Source organism: Hippopotamus amphibius, chromosome 4, assembly GCF_030028045.1.
Source record: "Hippopotamus amphibius kiboko isolate mHipAmp2 chromosome 4, mHipAmp2.hap2, whole genome shotgun sequence".
Lineage (NCBI taxonomy): Eukaryota > Metazoa > Chordata > Mammalia > Artiodactyla > Hippopotamidae > Hippopotamus > Hippopotamus amphibius.
This window is the reverse complement of record NC_080189.1, coordinates 47,550,097-47,577,922: the sequence shown is the minus strand read 5'-3', so window position 1 is coordinate 47,577,922 and position 27,826 is coordinate 47,550,097. Positions and strand designations below refer to the sequence as shown.

Below are 27,826 nucleotides of genomic sequence, written 5' to 3'. Positions count from 1 at the left end.
CTATATAATTATATCACAAGTTAATATTATGATGAAGAGCCAAAATTCTATGAATTTTGTATTTTTCCCTGTACCATCCAGATTTCTCAGATCACCATTATTCTGAACTCACAAATTTATCATATTATCTGTATTTTTTTTCTTGGAGTCTTCCCTTCCAGAACTTTCTAAACTCTTATTGCAGTCTAAATTGTTGTACTGCTATTGCCCTAGAACTTTTCTTCACAAGTTTCTCTATATTGAATCCCCACCTCACCCTAATTTCACTTCTCAAGTCCTATGACTTTCTATTTCTTGATCTAATCACTTTTTTTTGATGGTATCCAAACTCTAGTAGCTTCCTAAGAAAGGGTGCAGGGGAGCTAAATTTTTGAGTTCCTGCATACCTGAAACTGTGTTTATTCTGCCCCTTTTTTGCTAGAGTGTTGCTTTGGCTGGTGTAGAATTCTAGGTTAATAGTAATTTTCTCTCAGAGCTTTGAAGGCATTCCTCTGATGTCCTCCAACTTCCGGTGTTACTATTGTAAAATCTAATGTGCCACTGTATATAAACCATTCCTCACCTCCTTCTAGATGCTTTTAGGATCTGTTCTTTTTTTAAAAAATAATACATATTATTGGAGTATAATTGCTTTACAATGTTGTGTTAGCTTCTACTGTACAACAAAGTGAATCAGCTATATTTATACATGTATCCCCATATCCCCTTCCTCATGAGCTTCCCTCCCACCCCTCTAGGTCATCACAGAGCATCGAACTGATCTCCCTGTGCTCTGCAGCAGCTTCCCACTAGCTATCTATTTTACAGTTGGTAGTGTATGTGTGTCAGTGCTACTCTCTCACTGCGTCCAGACTCCCCTTCCCCCACTGTGTCCTCAAGTCTGTTCTCAACTTTTGCGTCTTTATTCCTGCCCTGACACTAGGTTCATCAGTACTATTTTTCTAAATTCTGTATATATCCGTTAGCACACAGTATTTGTTTTTCTCTTTCTGACTCACTTCACTCTGTATGACAGACTCTAGGTTCATCCACCTCCCTACAAATAACTCAATTTCGTTCCTTTTTATAGCTGGATAGTATTCCACTGTATATATGTGCCACATCTTCTTTATCCATTCATCTGTTGATGGACATTTAGGTTGCTTCCATTGTAGTAATGCTGCAGTAAACATTGTGGTACATGTATCTTTGAATTATGGTTTTCTCAGGGTGTATGCCCTGGAGTGTGATTGCTGGGTCATATGGTACTTATATTTTTAGTTTTTTAAGGAATTTACATACCGTTTTCCATAGTGGCTGTATCAATTTACATTCCCACCAACAGTGCAGTTCCCTTTTCTCCACATCCTCCACATCTTCTCCTTTGTTGTTTGTAGATTTTTTTGATGACGGCCATTCTGACTGGTGTGAGGTGATACCTCGTTGTGGTTTTGATTTACATTTCTCTAATAATTAGTGATGTTGAGCATCTTTTCGTGTGCCTGTTGGCCATCTGTATTTCTTCTTTGGAGAAATGTCTAGGTCTTCTGCCCATTTTTGGATTGGGTTGTTTGTTTTTTTGTTATTGAGCTGCATGAGCTGCTTGTATATTTTGGAGATTGATTAATCCTTTGTCAGTTGCTTCGTTTGAAAATATTTTCTCCTATTCTGAGCGTTGTCTTTTCATCTTGTTTATGTTTCCTTTGCTGTGCAAAAGCTGTTAAGTTTCATTAGGTTCCATTTGTTTATTTTTGCTTTTATTTCCATTACTCTACGAGGTGGATCAAAAAAGATCTTGCTGTGATTTATGTCGAAGAGTGTTCTTCCTATGTTTTCCTCTAAGAGTTTTATAGTGTCTGGCCTTACATTCAGGTCTTTAAACCATTTTGAGTTTATTTTTGTGTATGGTGTTAGGAAGTGTTCTAATTTCATTCTTTTATATGTAGCTGTCCAGTTTTCCCAGCACTATTTATTGAAGAGGCTGTCTTTTCTCCATTGTATATTCTTGCCTCCTTTGTCAAAGATAAGGTGACCATATGTGTGTGGGTTTATCTCTGGGCTTTCTATCCTGGTCCATTGATCCTTATTTCTGTTTTTGTGCCAGTACCATACTGTCTTGATTCCTGTAGCTTTTTAGTATAGACTGAAGTAGGATATGTTCTTTATCCCCACATTCTAAAATTTCACCAGGTTCTCCTTTTGGTCTTTATCGTTCATTCTGCTGAGCAGTTGGATAGGTCTTTAAATCTGGAGACTCATGTCCTTCAGTTCTGGGAGATTTTCTCACATTATGTTTTTGGACAGTTGCCTTCCCTTGATTCTCTGCTCTCCCTTGTACCCCTATCATTATTTGAGTATTTATTTTGTGCCAGGCAGTGGAGTAAACATATCCTACATGTCCCATTAATCCCTCAAATAAGGGAAGTGCTATCAGTCATCTTCTACAAATGAGAAGATCGAGGCTCTAGGAGTTTAATCATCTTGCTTAAATTCCTCAAGCTAATATGTAAAAGATTTGGAATTCAAGTCCAGGTCTCTTCACCCATGCCTGTGCTTTAACCGCTGCATAATGACAGTCACTTTTCAGTTGCTAAAAGAGAAAGGATTGATTCTCAAAGACTTTCAATATAAGGAAGCTCAAGAAAGCAACTGCAGAATGATTATTCAAGATTCCAGAAAGTCTCCAGAGAACTCAGCAGAGCCAAACCAGTGGATGCCAGATAGCAGATTTTAGCAAGCTTAGGGAACAGTTGGCCTGCAAAGGGAGGGGAGCTATGAGGAGCTTAAGAAATCTTCCATCAGGAAAGCGGTGTGGTTGGTGGTATGGTTGAAAAAGCATAGAGACGATTCTAAGTTCAAATCCTGGCCCTGGCACTCATTAGCTGTGTGATGTCCATCTGTCAAATAGGGATATAAATTGTAGAGGGTTCTTACAAAGATTAACTGGGATAAAATACATTAAAGCATCAGTGCACAAGCAAACCACAAATGTTAACCCCCTTCAAGGAAATGTTATCCAAGTAGGGGGAAATAGGAGATACTCAAAGAAAGTACACGGAGATGAGATACAAATAGGAGGGTGAGGCGCCCTGCCAGGCTGGCCCTGTGCCGACAAAGACTGTGGCAGCAGCATGCATGCAGGTCATCCTGAGCACTCAACCGGATGCGTCTGGATCACTGTGAGTGAGAAAGGAGCTTTTCTCAGACTCTTTTCTCTCAGCCTTCTCTGACTTGATGGGATTATTCAGCCTCAGGATGGCCCAAGAACGTACTTGCTTCTTCTAGCCTGAAAGTGATTTGGTGCTTGAAACATAGGAATCCACGAACTGAAAGGGTGTATGCCTGTTTCTCACTCTTGCTCCCCTCAGCCCTGTGTGTGTGTGAGTGTGTGTGCGTGCACGTGCTTGTGTGTGAGTGTAATGTGCAGGAGGGTGAGCCGTGGTGCAGCTTCTCACGGGCAGTTCTTTTGCAGTTGGCTCTGAGGGCAGCTCCATCCTATGAAGATTTTGTGGCTGCATTAACCATTAAGGAAGGCGACCACCAGAAAGCAGCTTTCAGTGTTGGGATGCAAAGGGACCTCAGCCTTTACCTCCCCGCCATGGAAAAGCAGCTGGCGATACTGGACACTTTATACGAGGTCCATGGACTGGAGTCTGACGAGGTGGTATGACGTCTGCAGGGCAGCGCCGCCTCCTAACTTCAGGGAATAAAGTTTGCTAAAGTGTTTTGTTTCCCTACTTAATTTCCAGCAGCAGCTTCAATCCTCTCCACTCCCTTACTTGCGGGGATGGAGAGGAGGCAAAGCCTAGTGCTTTTATGTATAATTTTTTAAATGCGTATATGTTTTGTGTGTTTAAAAATCAAGGTGCTATATATTCAGTTCAAAGGGCCTCCTGGAAACCAAATCATAGCTGTTATATAGACCTGAACAGCGAGTTATAAGAGCAGATTTGACAACTGAATTTGTTAGTATTGTGTTTTGTTTTTAGCTTTTAGTTTTAATGGGCCACCCAAACCCAAGCTGAAAATGAGCAATTTCTGTATCCAGGACTATAAGTCATAGCCAGTGTTTCAGTTTAGAGTTAGACTAAAAATTTAGAGGGAGCTAAGTCCCTTTGTTGAAGATATTGAAATGTAGAGTTTTTGTGCCAGTACCATACTAGAATCCTCTTCTCCGTGGCTCTGTGAACCAGAAGAACCTGTGTAGTAAGCATGTCCAGGGTGTTGGTGTGACCAAGCAGTGCCATCCCTGTTTACAGGTGGGGAGACTGGCTCTGAAGAGATGAGTGGTGTGTCCTAGCCCTGAGCTGGAGGACAGTACGGGACGGGTGGGATAGGTCATCTGAGGTGACCCCTGTGCAGGGCACAGCCTTTGCCAGCCTGCTTTCCCCTGTACCATCTCAGTTGGACATCACAGCAACACCCTGTCATTCTGGGGTTGTTATTAAACGTCAGAGGTAGGTTTAGAGGTCGAGAGATTAGCTTAGTCACACAGCCACTAAATAGAGGAACTGCGTGATTTCCATGTGTGATCTGGACCACCTCTGCATCAAAATCACATGGAGTGCTTGTTTGAAAAGCAGATTCTCAGGCTTTACCTTGACCTGAAGAACTAGAATTATGGGAGTGGGACTCAGGATAATAAACCTTGAATTTGAATAAATTTTCCAAGTTATTCTTGTGCACACAGGGTTGAAGAACTGTGAGATTAAATTCTAGTGTACAGAATTCCCAGTCTTCTGCATGAACTAAATGATGTGTCTTTTTTTTCAAAGAGGAAGAGGCTGTCATTGAAAGGAAGTAGTTAAAGGGAGAGTGAGAAGTGGAGCAAGTTTATTCAGCAGCTTTCTTAATTGCACCAGCAGGCCTTGGTGTTGCCTTCAGGGACGATGGGTTCTGAATGTGCTCTCTGATCAGTCTTGGCTTAATCGCCAATAGTTGCAGAGCAAGCTAAGTGCAGCTGCTTATCTGTCTTCAAAAGCTTTGGGACCGTACCACAGTTTGAAAGTGGGATTTAAGTCTTTCATAAAACAACCTTGTGTAGGCGGTCTCTGGAAGAGTGTGACACCAGGACTATGGCCCTCATCTCTCAGTAGGCTAGGCTGCCAGGAATGAGCATGGGGGAGAGGCCACGGGTGCCTTCCCTGTCAGAGGCTACTCGCTTAAAGTAGCTGGAAGGGAAGTTCCAGCATGAGGTAGTTCCCCAGGTTGAAGGTGAGTTCCTTTGAGGGGCACAGGTGATGCTGTCCTGAGGGCAAAGAGAACCCTCTCCTTAGGTTGAGAGACTAATGTAGGGAGGGGTATTGATTTTGTCTTTTGTCTGTCTTTAAACAAATGGGCATTTATGTAGCTCAAATTAATGAAGCAGGTACTGTGCTCTATAAGGACTTCTGGAAAATGCTTAAACTTTAGAAAAGCAGCATCAAATATTTTAAGGCTAAGGAGAAAAAGGGTGCTAAAGTGATGTTTATTCTTTTGTATCTTAGCGCTTGCTTTTGGCAGCTGCCAAGGTGTGTGTGTTGTCTCCTCCCACTCCCACGAGTACTCAGTGCGGATCTCCTTCTCTGGCTAGTGTGAGCATGATGGCCAGACTAGGGCATAATTACACTTCCTGCCCTTACAGAGCCTCCTAAAAGGGAAAAAGAAAAAGCCACCAGCCTTTGCTTTACCTTGAATGAATGCACATTAGGCTTTGTGCCATTGGGGGGGGGGTGCTACCAGGAGATTGTAAGCATTGTGAAACATGACTGTTTGGAGCAAATACTGGTGCTCCCCTCACTTCAGGTGAACTGGTATCATCTCTGGGAGAGAGGTGGGCACACTGAAAATACCTCCGATTTTCCACTGAGGCTTTGAATACACACAAAAAGAAAGCTGCTCAGCATGGCCATTTCGCATTTATATAGGTACTGCCTTGGTGTACATGACCCAGTTTTCTGGGAAAGAAGGGTTTTGTATTATCTGGGATCTTTGGGGACCCAGATCAGAGTAGATTGAATAACTTGAATAAGTTACATTATCTACTCAACACTTTTCCAGCCCTACTGAAAGGGTAATGTTTCTTGATAGGTATTTTCCTCACTGGAGCATATTAAATTTACCTAAAATACGTAAAGCTCCAGAAATTGAACGTCGTACTAGACGATAAGTTCAACTTGACCTGAAGCTTGGCATAGTCAGAGCTTCCTCCTGGACTTGAAGTGTTTGCTTTTGCATTTTATTTAAAATCGTAATTTGTGCGAATTTGCATTTACTATCTAAGAAGAGGACAAAGAGAAAAGATAGTTAAGGCTTTCTCTCCATAATCCTCCAAGATTCCTGGGACCTCTCATTCTTCTTTCTCTGACAATGAGAGGAGATGGGAAGACGCTAGTATATTTGTTGACTGCCCAAACATTTTTAGGATTCCCTTTCTAGAGCAACCTTTAGAGAGATCCTGAAGGAAAAGAAAAGGTAATGTGTCTGCTAGGTATCATTAGAAGCTAAGTAGCATTTGGACGACCTCTTATAAGGCACTTGCATACATATAATTTCATCATGTCTGCACTTCTCACAGTAGAAGCCAGGCCTTATACTTAGGAGGGATTAATGTATATTTGTCTAACTGAACAAAATCCTTTCAATGATGGCAACTTTTTTTGTCCTTTGAATGCAAATTTGATTCATTAACGCTAATCTTGACGAAAAATTTAAGTTAGAGGAATACCTTTTGGAGAAGAACCAGCTTGTGACTATGAGGTGGAAATGATTTTGTCATCACCTATTGATCCAGCCCTTCAGGTAGTTCTAGAAGTGGGGCTCTTGGAATGTTGAGTACAGCAGTCCCCAGGGAACTGACTTTGAAAGGCAGCGTTTGTTAGGATGTGTAAATGGTGGCTTTAGGTACCTTGTCGTCATTATTTGCAGTCATTATGAACATAAATCCTCCCCAAATGTCATATTCCACGATGAGGGATATCTGAACTCCATAGTTCAGCCCTGCTGCTTCTCTTGCCTCTTCTCTGTTACTAATGGTTGCAAACAGTGCCCCCATCAGAGCACCAAATCCATCCCCTTTCTTAGCTGTTCTGCTCCATTCCTCAGCAGCAGCTTCTAGCACAGATATGGAGCATCTGGCTCCGACCTAGCCAGGGTCAGGTGCCCAGTCAGTGGGCATTCTCTTCCCCTCCCAGACTGCAAGAGCTTCTTAACGAACCCCCGTTCCCATGCGTAGCTGTAAAGCAGGTGACCACATGGTGTGTAGCACCTAGGAAAGATGATCTGTTATTAGATGAGTGCTGCCAGAAAGGTTTGCAGTCTTCCTTTTTTGATTATTAATTAATCAGAAGTTAATGCTTTCAAGTTTATATTTTCAGAAAAGTGTTTTTAATTAAGAAAAATATGTGGTAGGGACCAATAAATAAATTATACTCTATTAAATTTGAAGTGAATAAAGGAGCTGAAGCAAGAGGTATCTTATTAAGGAAGCAATCTGATTGTGAAAATCATATGTATGAAGAAATATCATTTGAGTCAGTAGGGAGAGACAGAGGGTCATGAGCTATACAAGATGATGTGATTTTGGAAACTTTCTGAAAGAAAACTTTTTGTTTTTTTCTAAAAAGTGTCCTCTAAGAAGTTGGTTACATGATGGTGCATTACTGAATCATCGATTAAAATCAGTTGCTTCTGATTTTAGTCGTGGGTTTTATAACTCTTCACCTTCCCTTCCCTCATGTTTCATTTCTTTTTTTAAGGTTTAGAATTTGTAAGTACAATACATTTTAAGCCATTGTTCTGTTAGCTGAGCTGAGGTGTTTAGTCTTGAAGGGCCTGATTTCCATGCTGTTGTGATCTGATGGAGTCTGTACGGGAGCTTCAGTGTCTTTGGCAACGCGTGTCCCTGTGGTGTGCACATAGAGTGCTTTACTTAGAAACACTCTCTCCTTCTGGACAGTCTTTTGTCGTCTGCAGTTGCTTACTCAGGGGTTCATAAGAATGACATAAAATACCCACTAGCTGTTTAATAGTATTTGAAGACTGCTTATCTATTACAAGCGTGTTAGGGTCTTTTCAGCAATTCCATGAACGTACTGTTCACTAGACCTCCTCTGGAAATGTCCCCGGTCCCATCCTGGCTCAGGCAGTAGCCTGTGTACAGAGGCCATTTGCATGATTTCTTGTTGCGCTGTTGCATCAGGGCACTTAGAAGCGCTCCTCAGTGGTACAGTTGATTCAGGCATTGATCTTTCTTCTCCACTGTTTCTATATAGCCTTTCATTAAAAGGGAAACACATACCACTACTCTGCAAAGCAAAAGTTTTCAAAATTCCTTGGTTACCCTTTTTAATCACTTCTCTTTCAGTGAACAAATGTTTTCAGCTAAGCTGTGTGAGAACCACGAGAAAGAGGTCTTGCTTGTTTTAAGCACTGTCCTTTCTGTTTTATATATTTTAAAGTGTGATCAGTCTTTCCTCCCTGTACTTTATAAACAGAAACCACCCTGGGACGGTTGGTACCCCTTGCAAAGCTGATCTCATCCACAGATTCCTGTGTACCTGGGTCTATTTATAGGTGTATATGGAGTCAGTGGTGACAAGAAGGGTGATCTAGAAGTAATTCTGTTACTTCCCAGAAGGCTAATGAGCCAGTCTCCTGGCATGTTTGATGCATGAGTCCCCTGTGTCATGACAGTTTCATCGGAATGTCGGTAAACAGCCCAACTACCTCATGTGAAATTGGCTGTGGACAATCTGTGTCAGATGAGACATGTGTTAAGGTTGATTTAATCTGGTTAATAGATTGGACAAAATGATGTCTCTATAAAGAAGAAACACATTAGACCGGATGCCAAAGGCTACAACGTACATAGATTTCCTTGGATTGCTCTTTTTAAGTCAATGTTTAATTCTACCGCCAGTATTCTCATCTTGATTGTTTGTGATTTCATAGATCCATGCACTTTGAGTATCTGTCACATGCAGTCCTATGTTACCTATTCTTGTCCTTCAGCATTTTGAATGAGCATCATAATGACAATAGAAAGCAAGTGTCCAGTGGTTTGTTGATTGCTTAATTTTAATGGACCTTAGAATATAATGTGTCGGAGCCTTTAAGGATCAACTGATAAATGAGAATTTCATGTTTAGGTTTCGCGTAAACTCTGTCCAAGTTCTAACTCTATATCTTGTGGGGAGGGGGAACAAGGGAGGGATTTACTTTTTTTGCAAAAATATTTAAAAACATCTGTCAGATTTTATATTCATTAGTTACAATAAACTTATTTTTAAAGTATTTTATCAAGTGCTTCTCTTAAACATTTTTGTGTGGGTTTTTGCTTAATGACTATGCCAGTAATAAGTATCGTTTGTGGAGCACATACTATTTGCTGGTCATCATTCCAAGCTTTCACAAATATTAATACATTTAATCCTCCTAGTCACTCTATAGGGCCAGTACTGTTAGTATCCTGAAGTTACAGATGAGAAAACTGAGGCACAGATTAGGGAAGCCCCTTGTCTAAGGTCCCACAGCTGATGAGGAGTAGAGCCAGGCTACAAACTCAGGCAGCCTAGCTCCAAAATCTATATAACAAACTATTTAAACCTAAACAAAAAATAATTTTGAAGCATCAGATGACCGCTATAATGGCATTGCCCCTGGTGTTCTAAGCACACTAGAAAGACTAGTTCCTGTCACAGGTGCCTTTGTCCTTTGGCCTGGTTTAATTCTGTTTTCGGAGAAACCACAAATACAAAACCAAGAGATGAATTTGCTGTGCTTAACATTTGAATTGCTGTTTGGTTAATAAGTTTACATTCAAAGCAGATACTTTTTTGTCTAAATCACTTGGTTCCAAAATAGGGTTGAACTTGTCAGGTGTTCCCTCTATGTACTTGGTGGTGGATGTTAAGTTGCCTACAGATGGATAGATATATGTGGCTGGTGTTGGGCTGCAACCCTGTCCATACCACCTCCTCAGGAAAGCTTCCCGCCTATGCCAACTTGAGGCCTCCTCTTTAAACACATGAGCTGGGCCACTTTATTTTTTTTTATTTTATTTTTTTTGGGGGTACACCAGGTTCAATCAACTGTTTTTATACACATATCCCCATATTCCCTCCCTTCCTTGACGCCCCCACCTCGATTCCCCCCCACCCTCCCTGCCCCAGTCCTCTAAGGCATCTTCCATCCTCGAGTTGGACTCCCTTTGTTATACAACAACTTCCCACTGACTATTTTGGGCCACTTTAAATTGGGACAGGGAGGGTTGAAGGAAGAGAGAGAAGCCAGTGAAGTGTGGTAAGTGTTTGAGCAAAAGGGTCCTGTGGAGTCTGAGCTGGGGTGGCCATTTTGGGCCACATGCAGGAGGAGGAAGAAGAGAAAGCCGGTGGGGAAGGAAAGGATGGTGCAGGCACACCGAGAACCTAGGACAAGGAATTGTGTAGTTGCCGTACACCTGTAAATTTTTCTTGAAGGCTGGCTTTTGCTTTCCCGCTTCTGGCTGCTGCCCTAGAATTCCTCCCTTTGAGAACCCTAACCCTTTACAGTAAGACCCCAACCTTTTGGCTTACACTGCTTTTAGTGGGCTTCTATTCCTTGAAACAATCACTATGACAAGCATGTGTGTCTTTGTTCCACATGGAATATGGGCAAATTCAGAAAAATCCAAGTGACAAACATTGAAGAACCACCACCAACATCATTCTCACTGTGTAAAATGGAAATGCCTGTCCAGACCTAAAGTCAGTCTCTATGGGCTCTGCTTATTCTAACTTATGTGAAATTGCCCCCATAAAATCCCAGGAGCCTTATTGTAATGGCTTTATTCTTATAAATTGTAAGCATCAGTTCTGCCAGAGACAGCGGTATAAGGACCAGCTGCCCATCTCCTGCCTTCTCCCATACCTACCTAGAGCAGTGTGCTCAGATACGAGTGTGTGAAGAGTCCATTACTGTCCCTCAGCTCTGCCCTCTGGGGTACTTGGAAACCATGAAGAGACAAGCTTCCTGGAGGATGAACCAAGGTGGGTTCAAAAGAGACCATGTTTGGACATCTGTCTTGATTGCTGGAGGGCAAGAGAGTAAAGGTGCCTTGTGCTAATGAGGGAAGGCAATGTCTGCTGCTTCCTGTTCTTCCAGAACCTGCAAATATTGGTACATTTTCTGTTTTATTACTCTTCTACAAGAATGTAGATACACCTGGAATATCTGTGCTTAGTGGCAGCGATAGAGAAACTCAAAGAGCAAGAAGGAATGGAACCATCAGAGTTGACATTTTTATTCTTACCTTCCCATGGGTGGCTTAGAAGAGATGTCCAAGACCCTTTTTATGAGCACACATACATGTGTGTCTGTATGTATTCACACACACACACACACACACACACACACACATCCTGACCCTCGGCATCACTGTCACTCTCTCCAGAAGCACAAATTGGAAAAGTGCTTATGGAGCAGGGATGGTTTGGGTTGATAAGAAATGATGAGTGTTGATGGTCTGACATCAGCACTGAGATCACAATAACTGATTTGCTGTGTGAGCACATCTCCTTCCCCAGAGAACAGAATTGTCACTTCTCTGCTAAAATTGAGTGTGTGACCAATTTTAGGGCTTTTTGATTTGGCTTGACGGTCAAAGTTGTTTAAAAGTTTTAAAAGTGAGCTGCTGCTCCAGAGGCTTTCATGAGATCACCTTGGACATTCCCCTGACCTTTGTGCTTCACTGACCAAACCTCTTCCCCCGGGTTTTGTGAATTACTGGGGGAGATGGATGATCTCTGCCTGGTTCCTCCTGATTTATACCTGCTCTGTGGTATCAGACAGCAGTCTCCATGCAGATGACCCTTAAATTACACTTCACGTGCAGGTCACTCACCTGGGTTGTGGTCTTGGAGCTCCAATCCAGACCCATCCGCCTCCTGAGCATTGATCCTTAGGTGTCCTGCCTTCATCTGAAACCCCAATTCTGAATGTGGTTGCCCTTTAAGCTTTGCCATCTAAGTCAGTGACATCACCATTATTCTCATCTCTCAAGCAAGAAGTTCAGACACCCTAAACTCCTCCATCACTTCCACGCTCTTTACCCAGTTTGTTACAAAGGCCTGCTTTGACCTCCATACTCCTGGTGGCTACAGCCTTGATCTCTGAATTCTATGCTTTTTCAACCTGTCACTGTCTTCCAAATCCAAAAATCCTTGATGATTCCATGCCATAGGTCAAGTTCCTTAACAGACTTGGAATGCCCTTTCCCCTTCCTGAAAACCCAGACTGAGTCTCTTCAGAAACTGCCCAGACACAATAAATCCCAGCCATCAATTTCACCTCTAAAGGCTTCCTGCACTTCTGAACAATACCGCATAAATTAGAACTTAAGGATGGGAAGCGTGACTACATGGGAACTGGACTAATTTTTTGGTGCATGTTTTAGTTGTCAGTATAGCCGCCTCCCTCACTAAATCATGAAATTTTGACTTTCTTCAAAATAGTGTGCCCAGCACCCAACAGTGCCTTGCTGTCCATTGGAGGATTCCAGAACTATCTTAGAAGTTGAGCATTACCTCCGATGGTGCTCCCTGGGTCCTTCAGGTGTGATACTTCTGTTACCCAGCTAGATAAAAATACTTTGAAGCAAAACCATACACATCTCTTCTATTCCTTCCTGCTTCCTTGGCTGCTCAAGAAATACTCTGACTGACCACTTAGAGTATAAATAATTTATGGGTTTTTTTGTATTTTGCCTTCATTAATGCAGGTCATAAAATATTTTTAATGCTGCTTATGTGTATCAAATTATGAACAATTAGAAGGCAAAGTCCAGCTCATGGTTCTCAGCCCTGTTTGTACATTAGAATCAATAGAAGGACTTAAAAAAGGAGCAAATAAAAACACCAGTGGATAGGCCCCCCCCAGAGCACTTAAATCAGTCTCTGGAGTGTAGCCTGTCACTTGTATTGCTAAAATTTCCCCAGTGATTCTAATATGCAGCCCCAATTTCTCAGTTTCTCAACTCCAGAACTGCTGGTTTAGTCCTTGTGCTTTGGGGTCTTTTAGGATAAATAAGGCCAGGTCACAGAATCCCCATCCCTTAAAGCCTTATTAACAAAATGAACTACCAAATTAAGTAAAAATTTTAAAATTCAAAACTAGTAAAAAAACAAAACAAAACAAAAACATTGAAACAAAAGAAGGAGCCCAACCTTGTCATTGCACCCTAAACTTCAAAAGATGATCACCGAAGAAAAAGACCCGGTTTTTCTGGCAAGAATGAGAAGAGTTCCTAATCCTGCCCTTGCTGGGGGAATTTGCAAAATCCAGAATTCTTATTAAAATCTCAGATTTGGGAAAGAAGATTGGAGAATTGGACAGGGTGAGTAGACATCTCTTTCTTCCTTTGAGTGGGGCTGGTGTGTGTGTGTGTGTGTGTGTGTGTGCACGCGTGTGTAGGGGAAGGGGGTTTTGTTGAGGAGAGATGGGTGAACAAGGAACAGGAACAACCAGCCCATCCCTCATTTAAGAGAAAAACCCACATCACAAGGGTATTCTTCCTCATGATATAGTAGGTATCTCCCCTCTCCTTTCGGAATTCACACTGGTGCAGGACTTCCTGTAACTATCAGGAGGCAAAGCAGAGTCCAGTCCCTCCAACAAAAGCCTGTATGCACAGCTCTTCCTCCCTCCCTCATGCACACACACAGACAAGCAGGGCTCAGGTTCGGCGGGTAGAGACTGGTATGACTGTGCTAGTTATTAAAATATTGAAATGCTTCTATACCAGGAAGTAAATAATCACTCTCTGAAGTGTCTCATGCTGCTTTGACCCCAGCCCCTCTCACGAGAACCACCCAACTCCAGACCACCCCACATTCCAGTACCTAAAGGGATAACATGTAGCCTAACAAAGAGCCTTCAGGCCCCTGCCCCAGAGCTGTGGTCAACCTCTTTTTCTGCTTGTTCAGTGTCTGTGTCATGCTAGTTATTAAATATTTTTAATATCATCCATGCAGGAAAGTATATAGAACACGAGCTCACAGAGGAAGAGAAATAGTTGTCAGATAAGATGGGAAATATGGCCAAGGAGAATACACCAACACTACATCAAAGCAGATAAATGGTCTGAACAGACCTGCCCCCCTTAAGCATGAGCAAAATTCGATTAAATGGCCTGATAACCACATAAATATGCTACAGGCAGCAAAGGGAGCAGAGCTGGGAAACAGAGGAAACCAGTAGGGAAGAAAAGCTAACCTAAGAAACAAAAGTTCCTACAGGTATATTGTGTTCTCAAAGACCATCAAAAGAACATGAATTCAGTAAAACAAGAGCTCGTGTATGAGATGCTTAAATGGGCAGATTGCAGAGCTAAGGAAACAACTTGGCCCAAATAACACTATTACAGAACAAATAAATGAATTAGAAATAGCAAGAAACATGGTTGAAAACTGAATTGGTAACACAAGAAAAGGCTTGAGATGACCGCAAGTGAATGAAGAATTTAAAAAACCAATATTAATTCTTGAGAGGACAATTGTAGAAAGACAAATATATTCTAACATTAATTGGTATCAAAAAAAAAGGAACTAAAGAAGTACTTAAAGATATAAAGAGAAATGTTTTCCTGCAGTGAAGGAATGAATCCGCAGATTGAAAAAGTACACTATGTTCTAGGGAATCTTACAGAAAGCACTTGACACCAAAACATATCCTGATGAAACTGAACTTCAAGAATGAAGAAAGAATTCTTCGCTGGTTAGGAAAAAACACCAAAGGGTCTGAAACTTCTTTAGCACCAGATTCAGTGACAGGAGGCAATGGAGGAATGTTTCCAAAGTTCTGAGTGGGAAGAGAGTGACTTAAGTATATTTTTTAATTTATTTTTTTAATAGAAATATAGTTGATTTACAATGTTGTGTTAATTTCTGCTATACAGCAAAGTGGCTCAGTTATACCCCTGTATACATTCTTTTTTATGTTTTTTTCCGTTATGGTTTATCCCAGGATATTGAATATAGTTCCCTGTTTATCCATTCTACATGTAATAGTTTGCATCTACTAATCCCAAACTCCCAATCCATCCCTCCTCTATGCTCCCTCCCCATTGGCAACCACAGATCTGTTCTCTGTGTCTGTGAGTCTCTTTCTATTTTGTAGACAGGTTCATTTGTGCCATATTATCAATTCCACATACAAGTGATATCATCTGGTATTTGTCTTTCTCTAACTAACTTCACGTAGCATGATGATCTCTAGTTGTATCCATGTTGCTGCAAAAGGTATTATTTTGTTCTTTTTTATGGCTGAGTAGTATTCCATTGTGTACATATACCACATTTCTTTATCCATTCATCTGTCAATGGACATTTAGATTGCTTCCATGTCTTGGCTATAGTGAATAGTGCTGCTATGAACATAAGGGTGCATGTATCTTTTTGAATTATAGTTTTGTGTGGATATATGCCCAGGAATGGGATTGCTGGATCATATGGTAATTCTGTTTTTAGTTTGCTGAGATTAGTATATTATTGCTAACCAAGTTGTCAAATATAATATCAAGTACTCTTAAGCATGCAGGAACTCAGAAAATACAACACCCATGAGCCTTTCTTAAGGAAAACATTTGACAGGAGAAATGAATCAAATAAAAGGACTGGTGGTGAGCACTGAATTTTGTAAAGAACCAAGACCAAACTGGGAATGATAGTTGTATTATAGATGAAGATTGCAAATATTATAAACCTTAATGATATAATGAATAAATTGAGAGTGGGGAAAGGGAGGTATAATCTTGTGCCAATCTCCTCTTATTTTCATAACAGAGAGTTTATTGTCTAAAACAAAAAAATTATAATATATATATAATGACTAACCTCTTAAATTTTTTGGTATTTTTTTTTTTAAATAAACTTGAATGGATTTTGAAAGAAATACCTGTTGGGATAAAGAAATATTTAGTTTAGTAATTGCTTCAGTTTAGTTTCTTATCCTAAATACAAGCAAACTACCTGAATGCTTTTCTAAAAAAAATAATGTGATTAGAAATAAATATGATAAATAAGTATATACATCTATGTTAATAAAAATATCCTCTATTTCTTTAAATCTGTATCTGTGTAAAAAAAAGTCAGGAATGATATTTAACTAAAGTTAATGATGGTTATTTTTAAGTGGGTATTGATTTAGTTTTACTTTTTTCTTTGTAATTTATTGTATTGCTTGACTTTTGTTTGATAACTGTGTTATCTTTGCTATTTTAAAATTAGGGGTGGGAGGCCTAGTCTAAAACAAGGTTTAAAAGCATTATATGGTGTGGGTGGACCCCTGGTATATACTGCTCCTCGTAGTGACATTTGCTTTATAACTCCTGGCAAGATACTTTAAAATTTTAACTTAATCTCACCACACTTCTTTTTTTCCCACTGGTTATTTTTCACTCATAAGCCATTTTTTTTTTTTTAATTTTTAAATTTTTATTTTTTACAATAAACTGCATATATTTAGAGTGTACAATTTGGTATCCCAATCTCCCAATTCGTTTCCCCCCCCACCCTCTCCGCTTTCCCCACTTGGTGTCCATAGGTTTGTTCTCTACATCTGTGTCTCTATTTCTGCCTTGCAAACCAGTTGATTTGTACCATTTTTCTATAGTCCACATATATGTGTTAATATACGATATTTGTTTTTCTCTCTCTGACTCACTTCACTCTGTATGACAGTCTCTAGGTCCATCCATGTCTCTACAAATGTCCCAGTTTCATTGCTTTTTACAGCTGAGTAGTATTCCATGGTATATATGTACCACATCTTCTTTATCCATTCATCTGTTGATGGACATTTAGGTTGCTTCCATGTCCTGGCTATTGTAAATAGTGCTGCAGTGAACATTGGAGTGCATGTGTCTTTTTGAATGATGGTGTTCTCTGAGTATATGCCCAGCAGTGGGATTGCTGGGTCATATGGTAGTTCTATTTTTAGTTTTGCAAGGAACCTCCATACTGTTCTCCATAGTGGCTGTATCAATTTACATTCCCACCAGCAGTGCAAGAGAGTTCCCTTTTCTCCACACCCTCTCCAGCATTTACTGTTTGTAGGTTTTCTGATGATGCCCATTCTAACCAGTGTGAGGTGATACCTCATTGTAGTTTTGATTTGCATTTCTCTAATAATTAGTGATGTTGAGCAGCTTTTCATGTGCCTCTTGGCTATCTCTATGTCTTCTTTGGAGAAATGTCTCTTTAGGTCTTCTGCCCATTTTTGGATTGGGTTGATTGTTTTTTTGATATTGAGCTGGATGAACTGTTTATGTATTTTGGAGATTAATCCTTTGTCTGTTGATTCGTTTGCGAATATTTTCTCTGATTCTGAGGGTTGTCTTTTCGTCTTGATAAGACACTATTTCTTTACTCACTTATCATTCATCTAAATATCCCATCTTACACAACTCGTGAGTGTTATATTCTTTGGGGCTAAGGGGGAAAAACGGAACACCATTAAGAGACCTCCTGGAATACGGGGATATGTGTATAAAAACAGTTGATTGAACCTGGTGTACCCCCCCAAAAAAAAAAAAAAAGAGACCTCCTGACTTGCCCAGTGCGTCTGAAACATGAAAAAATAGAAAAAGAAGCCATTTGGGGTAGCTGACAGTCATCTTACAAGAGGAAGCCAAAAAGACTCAGCAACTTGGGAATTTTGCACATGAATTGGCTGCAGTCCATTGGAGATGCTGAAAGATTTCTTTCTTTGTGCTTCTGTGAGCTTGGAAATGAAATGTCAACCCTTTTCCTGCCCAAGTGAAATTGCCGGGCAATGGAACTATAGTTCGGTATTAGTTTGTGCTGATCAAATTCAGCTGCCAGGGATGGCAGATGCAAGAATGCAGCAGTAACCTGTCTTCAGTAAGCATTTGTTTTCAGGACCATTCAACATTATGTTGGTGGAAACCCACAGGAGTCCTATATTCTATTGTGGCACGTGTGAGAGCAACTCAGGACCCACTCTCTGTCACACAGCTGTATAAAATCCCAAATCCTTGACTTGATTAGTATAGAAAGATGATCACAGGATTGTGGAAGTGGAAGACTCCCTCATCTGTGGTGGTCATAATCACTATCCCAAACAGTGATGAGGATCCAATCCGGGACTGTGCGTAAAGTGCACAGCACAGTTATCGAGCTCAAGGTGAGAGCTCCAGAAAGGGGGGTGGTAATAATAATAGTTGTCATTATTGTTTTGACAGGAAGTAAAACTTTAAAGGCCATCACACATGGAGTTTTCTTGGCTGAATGAGGCTTTTCTTATTTGGGCAGCTTTCCCTGCTCTCACAGAGGATCCGGTCCTTCCTCTAGGGCAGGTCCCCTCCCTGCACTGAATGTCATGCCACCTTCAAAAAGGAGACCTTCACCTAATCCCGTTTCCATGGAGACCGCAGCATTTCCACTTCCTTGCCTGCTCTCTAGATCCAGCTGTGATGCTTCATAGCTGTATTCCAGTTGGAGGATTCCAGAAGAAGAGCTAACAGGGCATTAGGGTGGACCTGACACTTTCTATAGGACATTCCCCCTCACTCCAGAGGCTAATACATTTTTCTGCCCTAATCTCCTCTCCCCTTGTTCTGGAACACACTCATTTCTTTCAGTGACAGCCCCTTTGCTACTCTGAGTTCCGGTTGGGCCCCGCGTCACAGTGCCCAGCCCTCTGGCCACAGCAGTGGACATGTGATCCAGAATAGGCCTATCCTGGGACTTCTCCAGGACAATGTATTTGGACACTGGGAGAGAGTATCCCTGTTATGAACTGCATGTTTGTGTCCCCCCAAAATTCTTATGTTGAAACCCTAACCCCAGTGGGTTGGTATTAGGAGGTGCGGCCTTCTGGAGGTAATTAGGGTTAGATTAGGTCATGAGGGTGGGGCCCTCATGATAGGATCAGCGCTCTTGTAAAAGGAAGACAAGGGCTCTCTGCCGTGACCCAGAAAGCCTATGTGAGGATGTAACCAGGAAGAGGACCTCCAGCAAGAATCAACCAGGCTGCCTCACCGATCTCGGACTTCCAGCCTCCAGAACTGGGAGAAATAAACGTCTGTTGCTTCAGCCACCCAGGCTGTGGTATTTTGGAATAGCAGCCCCAGCTGACTAAGACATCCCTTTTCTCCAGAGTTACCAACCTGGGGTGACATAAGAATGACTCACTGGCAGCCTGCCTCCCTTGGCTGCGTGGAGGTCTGTGACCGGCGGGGATGGATGGGGGCAGTAGGGAGCTGAGGAGTGGCAGCACTGAGGGCAGAGAGCGAGAGGATGTGGATAGACGCTGCTGAGTGCTGGATCAGACCCTGTCTGGGGCCCGTCCATGCCCACCTCTCCCAGTCCCAGTACAAATCAACACTTCCCCCTTTATTTAGAGCTAATTGGAATTAGGTTTCTGTCACTTGTAACTGAAAGAAGCCTGAGAAATTTTCAAATGAGTCCAAGACATTTGCCTTTGGCCAGATTATCATATTGTGTCTCAATGCTTTCCACCTCCACATAATGTATAGACATGATCTTTTGTGGTTAATAGGAGGAAAATGAGCAACTTGCCTAAACGAGGGCCAGCTGGGGGTCCAATTAAGTCATAACTATTTGGCTTTGCAGCAGCACCAGGACACTGGGCTGAGTCTTTGCTTTCTGTTAGCCTTTACCTCCTTCCTAAATTACAGTAAATGAATTTTTATGTGGCATTCAAAACAGTGTGAAGAACTTTCTACAGAGTATCTCATTCAACCCTCAGAATAACCAGGAAGTATATGCTATTATGATTAACTCCATATATAGAGAGAAGGGGGGGAGAAACTGAGACTTAGAAATGCTGCTCCATCTGCCCAAGGAGCATGCGTGTGAAAGGTGGAACTGAGCCATGGGCCCAGACAGGCTGACTTCAGAGCCCACATGCTCACCACTAAGTGACTGATGCAAGGAGAGCAGCCACCTGGAGTCAGATCCCAGCTCTGCCATGCCCTGCCTGCGGCGCTCTGTGCAAGCTGGTTACCTTCTCTGATCTTCACTTTCTCGTCTGTAAACCTAGAGAATGAGGTGGCACTCCCTGCTCTTGAGATCCTGGCAGGGATTAAATGTGGTAGCCTTACTCACCTGGACAGGCACAAGCTTGTAGGTGTTTTCGTCATGGCCCACGTTCACATCTCTTGAACACCTAGTGGGAGCTCACATTTTGTGCAGATCTTTCTGTACCCTTCTTATCTTCCTGGCTGTGAGGTGGAAACTGCATGGGACTGGAATGGACAGATCTGGATTCTGGTTCTGCCCTCGTAATTTACACTCTGGGTCACCTTGGGCAGATCATTTAACCCCTTGAATCTTTGTTTCCTCGGCTTTAAGACTGCGATGGTGTTGTTATGAGGGGTGTGTGAGATGAACATGCTTATAGCACACAGCACTGTGCCTGGCACATGGCAAGTACTAGTTAAGCTGTGGTGGTGGAGTGGTTAAAGAGGTGCCTGTTTCTGATGGGTAGTTAATTCTTTCTCAGCTCACTCCAGCTGCACGTAGACACAGAGGAAATACATTATCGGGAAGGTCATCTTTAGACTGTTGATAAATGTCATCATTTACACTTAAGACTTTTTCTTTTAAATTCCTTTTAGTTATTTGTTTTAATCTGCTAAATATTCAGGACTGGTAGGAGAGGAAGTTTCTTTTAAAAGAAAATTATTTAAAATATCTTGTTTTAGAGAAAGATGTTAAATCACACACCAAAACTGAAATCTATCTAATATTGCCTGTTGCCAGCCCCTGCATTGTAAAACTGAGTTCTATCGGCAGAAGTGTCTCCACAACCAGGCAGGAAGTAAAACGCTGCAAAAAATGAGTACCTATGGTGTGCAAGGCACTGTGGTAGGTGCCTTGCAAACACAGGAATGAATGAGATACACACCCTGCTCTCCAGGAATTTTCAATCTAGGAATGGAGATAAGACATGTTCTTGAATTACTGTGTTATAAAACAGAATGTAATACAAGCTCTACAAAAAGTGTAAACACAATGCTTTGGGATCCCAGAGGGGAGAGTGTGTCCTTTTAGCTGAGGGCAAAGCACAAAGCCTCCCTAGAGGGGGTGTGAGCATTAAGACACGTTGTACCAATTAGCACTCTTTCGGTTGCAAGTGACCAAAGACCTAGCAAACACTATCAATCAACTCAACCTCATTGACATTTGTAGAAAACTACATCCATTTACAAAACACACGTTCTTTTCAGGTATACATGGAACGTTCACCAAGCTAAACCATGTGCTAACCATAAAACAAGTTTAAAATCATCGACTTAAAGAAAGATTCTGGGAAGATGGGAATGGCAACAGTATAATTTTTCAGTTTCTGAATTTCCACGTAAAGACAGAACAGCAAGAGAACAAAACCAGAAATTCATGAGCATATTTTACTGTAAAACTAGGTATATTAGTTCGCTAGGGCAATAGCCAATGACCACAAACTAGTTGCCTTAAAACAATAGAAATGTATTCTCTCAGTTCTGGAGACTAGAAGTCCCAAAGCCAGGAGTCGCAGGGTCGTGCTCCGTCTTCTTAGCCTCTGGTGGTTGTCAGCAGTCCTCCGTTCTCCTTGGCTTATGGCAGCATAACTCCAACATCTGCCATTATCTTTACACGGCCGTCTTCTCCTTGTGTCTCCAAATATCTCCTTATTATAATATCAGTCATTGGATTTAGGGCCCACTCTAACTATGTATAACCTCATCTTAACTTGATTATATCTGCAAAGACCCTATTTCCAAATAAGGTCATATTCATAGCTGCCAGGAATTAGGATTTAAACATCTTTTTGGAGGGGCACAATTCAACCTGTAACACTAGGTGGCATTATACCTAACAATATGATGAATGAATGCTCCCCTCCCCCCACCCGCAAAGATCAGGAACAAGGTAAGGATGTTTGTTCTCACCACACCACTTCCATTTCTTATTGAAGTTGAGGTTCTAGCCAGTGCAGTATGGCAACAAAAGAAATAAAAAGTATACAGAGTGGAAAGAAGTAAAACCTTCTATTTGCAAATGATTAATATATTCAATAGAAAACCCTAAGGACTCTACAAAGACAGCTAGAGCTAATAGCTGAGTATAGGATGTTTGCAGGATACAAGATCAATATAGAAAAATAAGATGTATTTCTACGTACTAGCAAAAAACAATTAGAAAATGAAATTTGAATAACAGTGCCATTTAAAATAGCAGAAAATAATCAAGAATAAATTTAATAAAATATGTATAAAACCTCTACACTGAAAACTATAAAACATGTCTGAGACAAGATATAGAAGACCTAAAATAAATTTTAAAAGTCATACCATGTTTATAGGTTAGACGATCTGATATTGATAGCATGCCTCCGACGCGTGTGTGTATGTGTGTGTTTCACATCACAGTGCAATTCTTTGACATCAGCTGCAGTTTCCTACAGTTCAACTCCATTCAATTCAATTCTGACACTATCTACCTAGAGAAAATGTCAAATTCCACCGGTTAAGGCTCAGTCCTACAAGACTACCCTCCCCTCACATCAGATGCCAATCACAAGTCCAGATTGTTACCTGTGCCTCTCACTGACTACAGCCCCATTCTCGGGTTCAATTAATTTGCTAAAGTAGTTCACAGAACTCAAAAGAGAGAACTCGCAAAAGAGAAATAGACGTTTCTCCAAAGAAGATATGTAAATGGCCAGTAAGAACGTGAAAAGATACCCAACATCATTAGTCATTAAAAATGTAATGAAAGCAACGAGATATCACTTCACACCTATTAGGATGGCTATAGTGAAAAACAAAACAAAACAAAAAAAGAAAATAACAAGTGTTGGAAAGAATATGGAGAAACTGAAGCCCTTGTACATTGCTGGTGGGAATGTAAAATGGTGCAGGTTCTATGCAAACAGTTTGGCAGTTTCTCAAAAATTAAACATAGAATTACCGTAAGACCCAGCATTCCACTCCCAATTGTGGACCCAAAGGAATTCAAAGCAGGGACTTGAGCAGACAGTTGTATGCCAATATTCATTGCAGCATTATTCACAGCAGCCAAAATGTCAAAATAATCCAAATGTCTATCAATACCTGAATTGGTAAACAAAATGTGATCTGTATAAACAACAGGTTATTCAGCCATAAAAAAAGGGAATGATGTTCTGATGCATGCTATAACATGGACAAATCTTGGAAACATTATACTAAATGAAATCAGCCAAACACAAAAGAACAAACATTGTATAAGTACACTTACATGAAATATCTAGAATAAGCAAATTAATAGAGACAGAAAGTAGATTAGAGGTTACCAGGGGCTGGGAGGAAGGGGAACGGGGAGTTATTGCATACCAGTTAAAGAATTTTTGTTTGGGATGATGAAGATGTTTCAGAACTAGATATTGGTGACATTTGTACTACATGTGAATGCACTTAATGCTTACTTAAAAATGATTAAAATGGCAAATTTTATATTGTATATATTTTTCACAATTTTTTAAACTAATTATGCAATATACCAAAAATCATTGCATGAATTCTATACTTTGAATGGCATACTTGAATTTTACTCTTGACTTGTACACTTTAAATGGGTGAATTGTGTGGTATATGAGTTATATCTCAATAAAACGGTCTATAAAAATACCAGTTGGATTTTGCAGAAATTGATGAACTAATTCTAAAATTTATGTGGAAATGTACCAGGCCTAGAATAACCAAAAGAATTTTGAAAGTTAACAAAGTTAGAGGACTTAAATTAGCTAATTACAAGACTTTCAATAAAGCTGTAGTAATCAAGATAGTATGGTATAAAGATTCATGGAACAAGAGAGTTCAAAAAAAAACCCATACTTATACAGTCAGTTGATTTTTGGTCAAAGTATCAAAGAAGTTCAAAGGTGAATGGAAGATCTTTTCAACAAAATATGCTGGAACAACTGCCTATCTATACACAGGAAAAAAATGAACCTCAACCCATACCTTACACCACACAAAAAATAATTCAAAATTACACAACTGAATGTAAAAGTGAAAAGTCTAAAAGTTCTGTGAAGAAACATAGGGCACTATCTTTGTGAATTTAGAGCAGACAAGATTACAAATGTATGTAAATCATATTTAAATTTTAAAAGTTATAAAAAAGAACAAAAACAGAAATATGTTCTAAGGAGCAACAGCATTAAAACAGCAGGGCCAACATTACAAGGTCAGAAGAGCCAGATCAAAATAGCAAATTCAAAAATATGAATTCCCTCAAATCAATGAGAAAATATGCAAAACACAGTAGAAAAAGTTACAAAGGATATGACTAGATAATTCACAAGTGAAGAAATAAAAATGGCTAAAAAAGAAGAGGGATTGATGAGCATGGCTTCATGTGTTTACTGGACATTCAGGGTTCTTCCTCTGGATTTTGCTTATTCATATTTTCTATCAATTTTCTCCTAGGTTATCTTTTATTTTTAATTCTAGTTTTATTGGTCATATGAGTAGCAAATATCTTCTCTTGGTTGGTGGCTTGTCTTTTCTCTTTATCTCATGCCTTTTGTTATAAAACAAGTTTTAATTTTAATATAATCAAATTATCATTTTTCCTTTATGATTGGTGTTTGTTGTGTTTGGTTTAGAAAATAATTCCATTTAAAAATATCATCAGAACATCATTGATATTTTTCCCAATAATTTTATAATTTTTCTCTTTTAGGCTTTTAAAATCATCTGGAAATTGTGTATGGAATGTGGTTTGGATTAATGTTATCTTTTCCTTATGGGTAGCCACTTGTCTCAGCACCATTGGGGCTCTCCTTTTCCTGTAATTTAAATGCCACTCCTATCATATATAAATGAGTTTAATACTAGACTCTGTTCTATTCCATTTGCTTAATTGTCTCTCTCTGGACCACTACCACACTGTTCTTTAAAGAAAGTGTTGATCTGTTGGAATCAGTTTCCTCCACTACACACACACACGCGTGCACGCATGTCTTGTGTTTCCTCTTAAAAAGAGTTTTGGCTATTCTTCAGCCTTTAATCTTCTGTAATAATTTAAGGATCATCTTCTCAAGTTCTGAAAAATATCTTGTTAGAATTTTTATTATAACCATACTGAATTTATTAGACTGATTTGGGGAGAAACTGCTGTTACTACAAAATTACATCTTCCCATCAATAAATATGATTTATATTTCTGTCTATTTAGGTATTCTACTATGTTCTTCAATAAAGTTTTATAATTTTAGTGATAAAAATCTTGTACATTTTTGTTATATTTATTCCTAGTACCTTATATTGTACAGTTGCCATTGAAAATATATCTTTTTAAAAAATTACATTTTATAATTTTTGTTGGTGGTGAACAGCAATGCTACTGATTTTATGTATCTGTTTTGCCTTCAACAATCTTGATAGACCCTTATTTCTAGTAGTTTGTAGATTCTTTTGTATTTCTTATTATTTCCTTTTCAATCTTTACAATTTTTATTTCTTTTTCTTGTGTTATCACACTAGTGAAAAACCCCAGTATAATGTTGAACAGAAGTGGTGATAGAACAAACCTTCATTGTGTTTCTGATCTGAAAAGGAATGCTTTCAGCATTTCACAATTATGCATAATTTTTGCTGTGTAATTTTGCAAATTCCTATAATTTTTTTTGCTATAATTTTTGAAGCTACCATTTACCAGGCTAAGGAATTTGCTTTCTACTCTAGTTTACTGTGGATATTAATTGTGAAACAAGGTTGAATTTTATGAAGAGTTTTCCTACATTTATTGAGATGATCATATGGTTTTCTCCTTTAACCAGTTAATATAATAAATCTTATTAATAGACTTTCTAATTTTAACCATGTTTGCATTCCTAAGATAACTCCAACTTGGTAATGATATATTTTTAATAGGCATTTCTGGATTCATGTCACTAACAGTTTATTAAGGATTTTTGCGTCTATATTTGGAAGTGAGGTTAGCCTTTAATTATTACGTTCTCATATCATCCTTATCTGATTTTGCCATCAGAATTATTTTACTTCATAGAATGAGGTGGGCAGTGGTCCTTCATTTTGTATTCACTGGAACCGTTTGTTTAAGAAAGCAATGATCTGTTCTTTGAAGTTTGGTCTGACTGCTAAAGTCTTCTGGGCTTAATGGGCAGTTTTATTTTTTCTTTCTTCCTTCTTTTTCTTTCTTGTTAAGAGAGGAAGGTGGATTTTAAAACTGGTTCAAGTTATAAATCTAACCCAAAATTATATTTCTTCTTAAGTGGTTTTATTAAGTTGTGTTTTTCTAAGAAACCATGCATTTTGTGTATATTTTCAGTTTACTGGTTATGAGTGTCAAGTACAACTGTGCAAAAGTAACCCTGAAAGCTTACTCTGGGTAGACTGGTCAAGAAGCTAGCCAGTACCACCTTTTCCTAGAGGGAGGGGTCACACCCCAAATCAGCTTCCTACTGGATCAGTAGCTCCTCTCCTTTGGCAGGAGCACCTGCAACTTCCCACAGCTCCCATCCCCCACCCCCAGGTCTCCAGGTGCTGGGCAACTGGCTTTCTCAGCAACTGCAATAAACATCACGTACTTGAACCCAGATCACTCTTCCAAGCAGTCTATTTGCCTCCCACTGATACATTGAACACTCACGTCCTGACGTGACTCTCCATGCAGTGATGGGAAGGCAGTGAACCGCATTGCTCGTCTCTTCTTGCTGACCCTCGTGTTGTAGGTTTCCCCCAGTAGAGCCTGTTCCTTATCTCAAACTGTGTCACGTTATGGAATTCATCCTGAGCCCAGAAGACCTGACAGGTGGTGACAGTGAAGGAACCTACCTTGCACAGCAGTGGTACACAGTTGTTCTTGGGATTAGGATTACACCTCCACTGTTTATAGTTTACATCCCATGTGTCACTCCTAATTATTTATTTGTGCCTCCTCTACCCCCCCCATCTCTAGATCAAGTGCACTAAAGGTTTGTCATGGTTCTGTTTTACTTTTATTTTAGAATAATTTCAGATTTATAGGAAAGTTGCAAAGATAATACAGAATCCCTGTATTACTGTCACCCATCATCCCTAATGTTAATACAAAGATTATTCAGACTTTACCAGTTTTTTCACTGTATTCCTTTTCTGTTCCAGGATTCTGTTTCAGGATCCAATCCAGGATACCACATTGCATTTAATCTCATTTTATTTAATTTTTTAAAATGCAATCATATTGAGTAAAGTTTATATACCATAAAATTCACCCAAAGTGCACAAATTGTTTTTATCATATTAACAGTTACACAGTCCTCACCATAATCTAATTTTAAAATATTTTCATCACCCCCAAAAATAACCCTGTGCCCATTAAACAATCATTCCCCATTCCTCCCTCCTCCAGCCCTAGGCAACAAGTAATCTGCTTTTGTCTCCATGGATTTTGCTATTCTGAATCTTTCATATCAATGGAATTATACAATATGTAGTCTTTTATGACTGGCTTCTTTCACTTAGCATGTTTTTGAGATTCATCCATATTGTAGCATACATCAGAACTTCATTCTGCTTTATTGCTGAGAAGTATTCTATTGTATGGATGTGCCACATTTCGTTTCTCCATTCATCAGTTGGTGGGCATTTGGATTGTTTCCATTTTTTGTTTGTTATGAATAATGCCACCATGAATATTTGTGTACCAGTATGTGTGTGGACGTATGTTTTCATTTCTCTTGGGTATATATCTCGGAGCAGAATTGCTTGGTCATATGGTAACTGGTAACTCCATATTCGACATTATTTTTTTAAAGTGGTTGCATCATTTTATAATCTACCAGCCATGAATGAGGTTCCAATTTCTCCATGTCT

At 39.9% G+C, this 27,826-nt stretch overlaps 1 protein-coding gene across 4 annotated transcripts in view; it reads left to right on the top strand.

Moving 5' to 3' along the window:
* PLEKHA8 (pleckstrin homology domain containing A8) overlaps positions 1–12,526 on the top strand; it is a 64,163-nt gene extending 51,637 nt beyond the window's left edge. For 2 of the 4 annotated variants that reach the window (XM_057732712.1, XM_057732713.1), the window contains one exon: positions 3,452–9,235. In XM_057732712.1, coding sequence (XP_057588695.1) covers positions 3,452–3,649 — 198 coding nt within the window. In that variant the 3' untranslated portion in view covers positions 3,650–9,235. Of the gene's footprint in view, positions 1–3,451; positions 9,236–12,449 lie in introns of those variants that run through there. The other 2 variants (XR_009053291.1, XM_057732716.1) reach the window with 2 other exon arrangements.
* Positions 12,527–27,826: the final 15,300 nt, after the last annotated feature.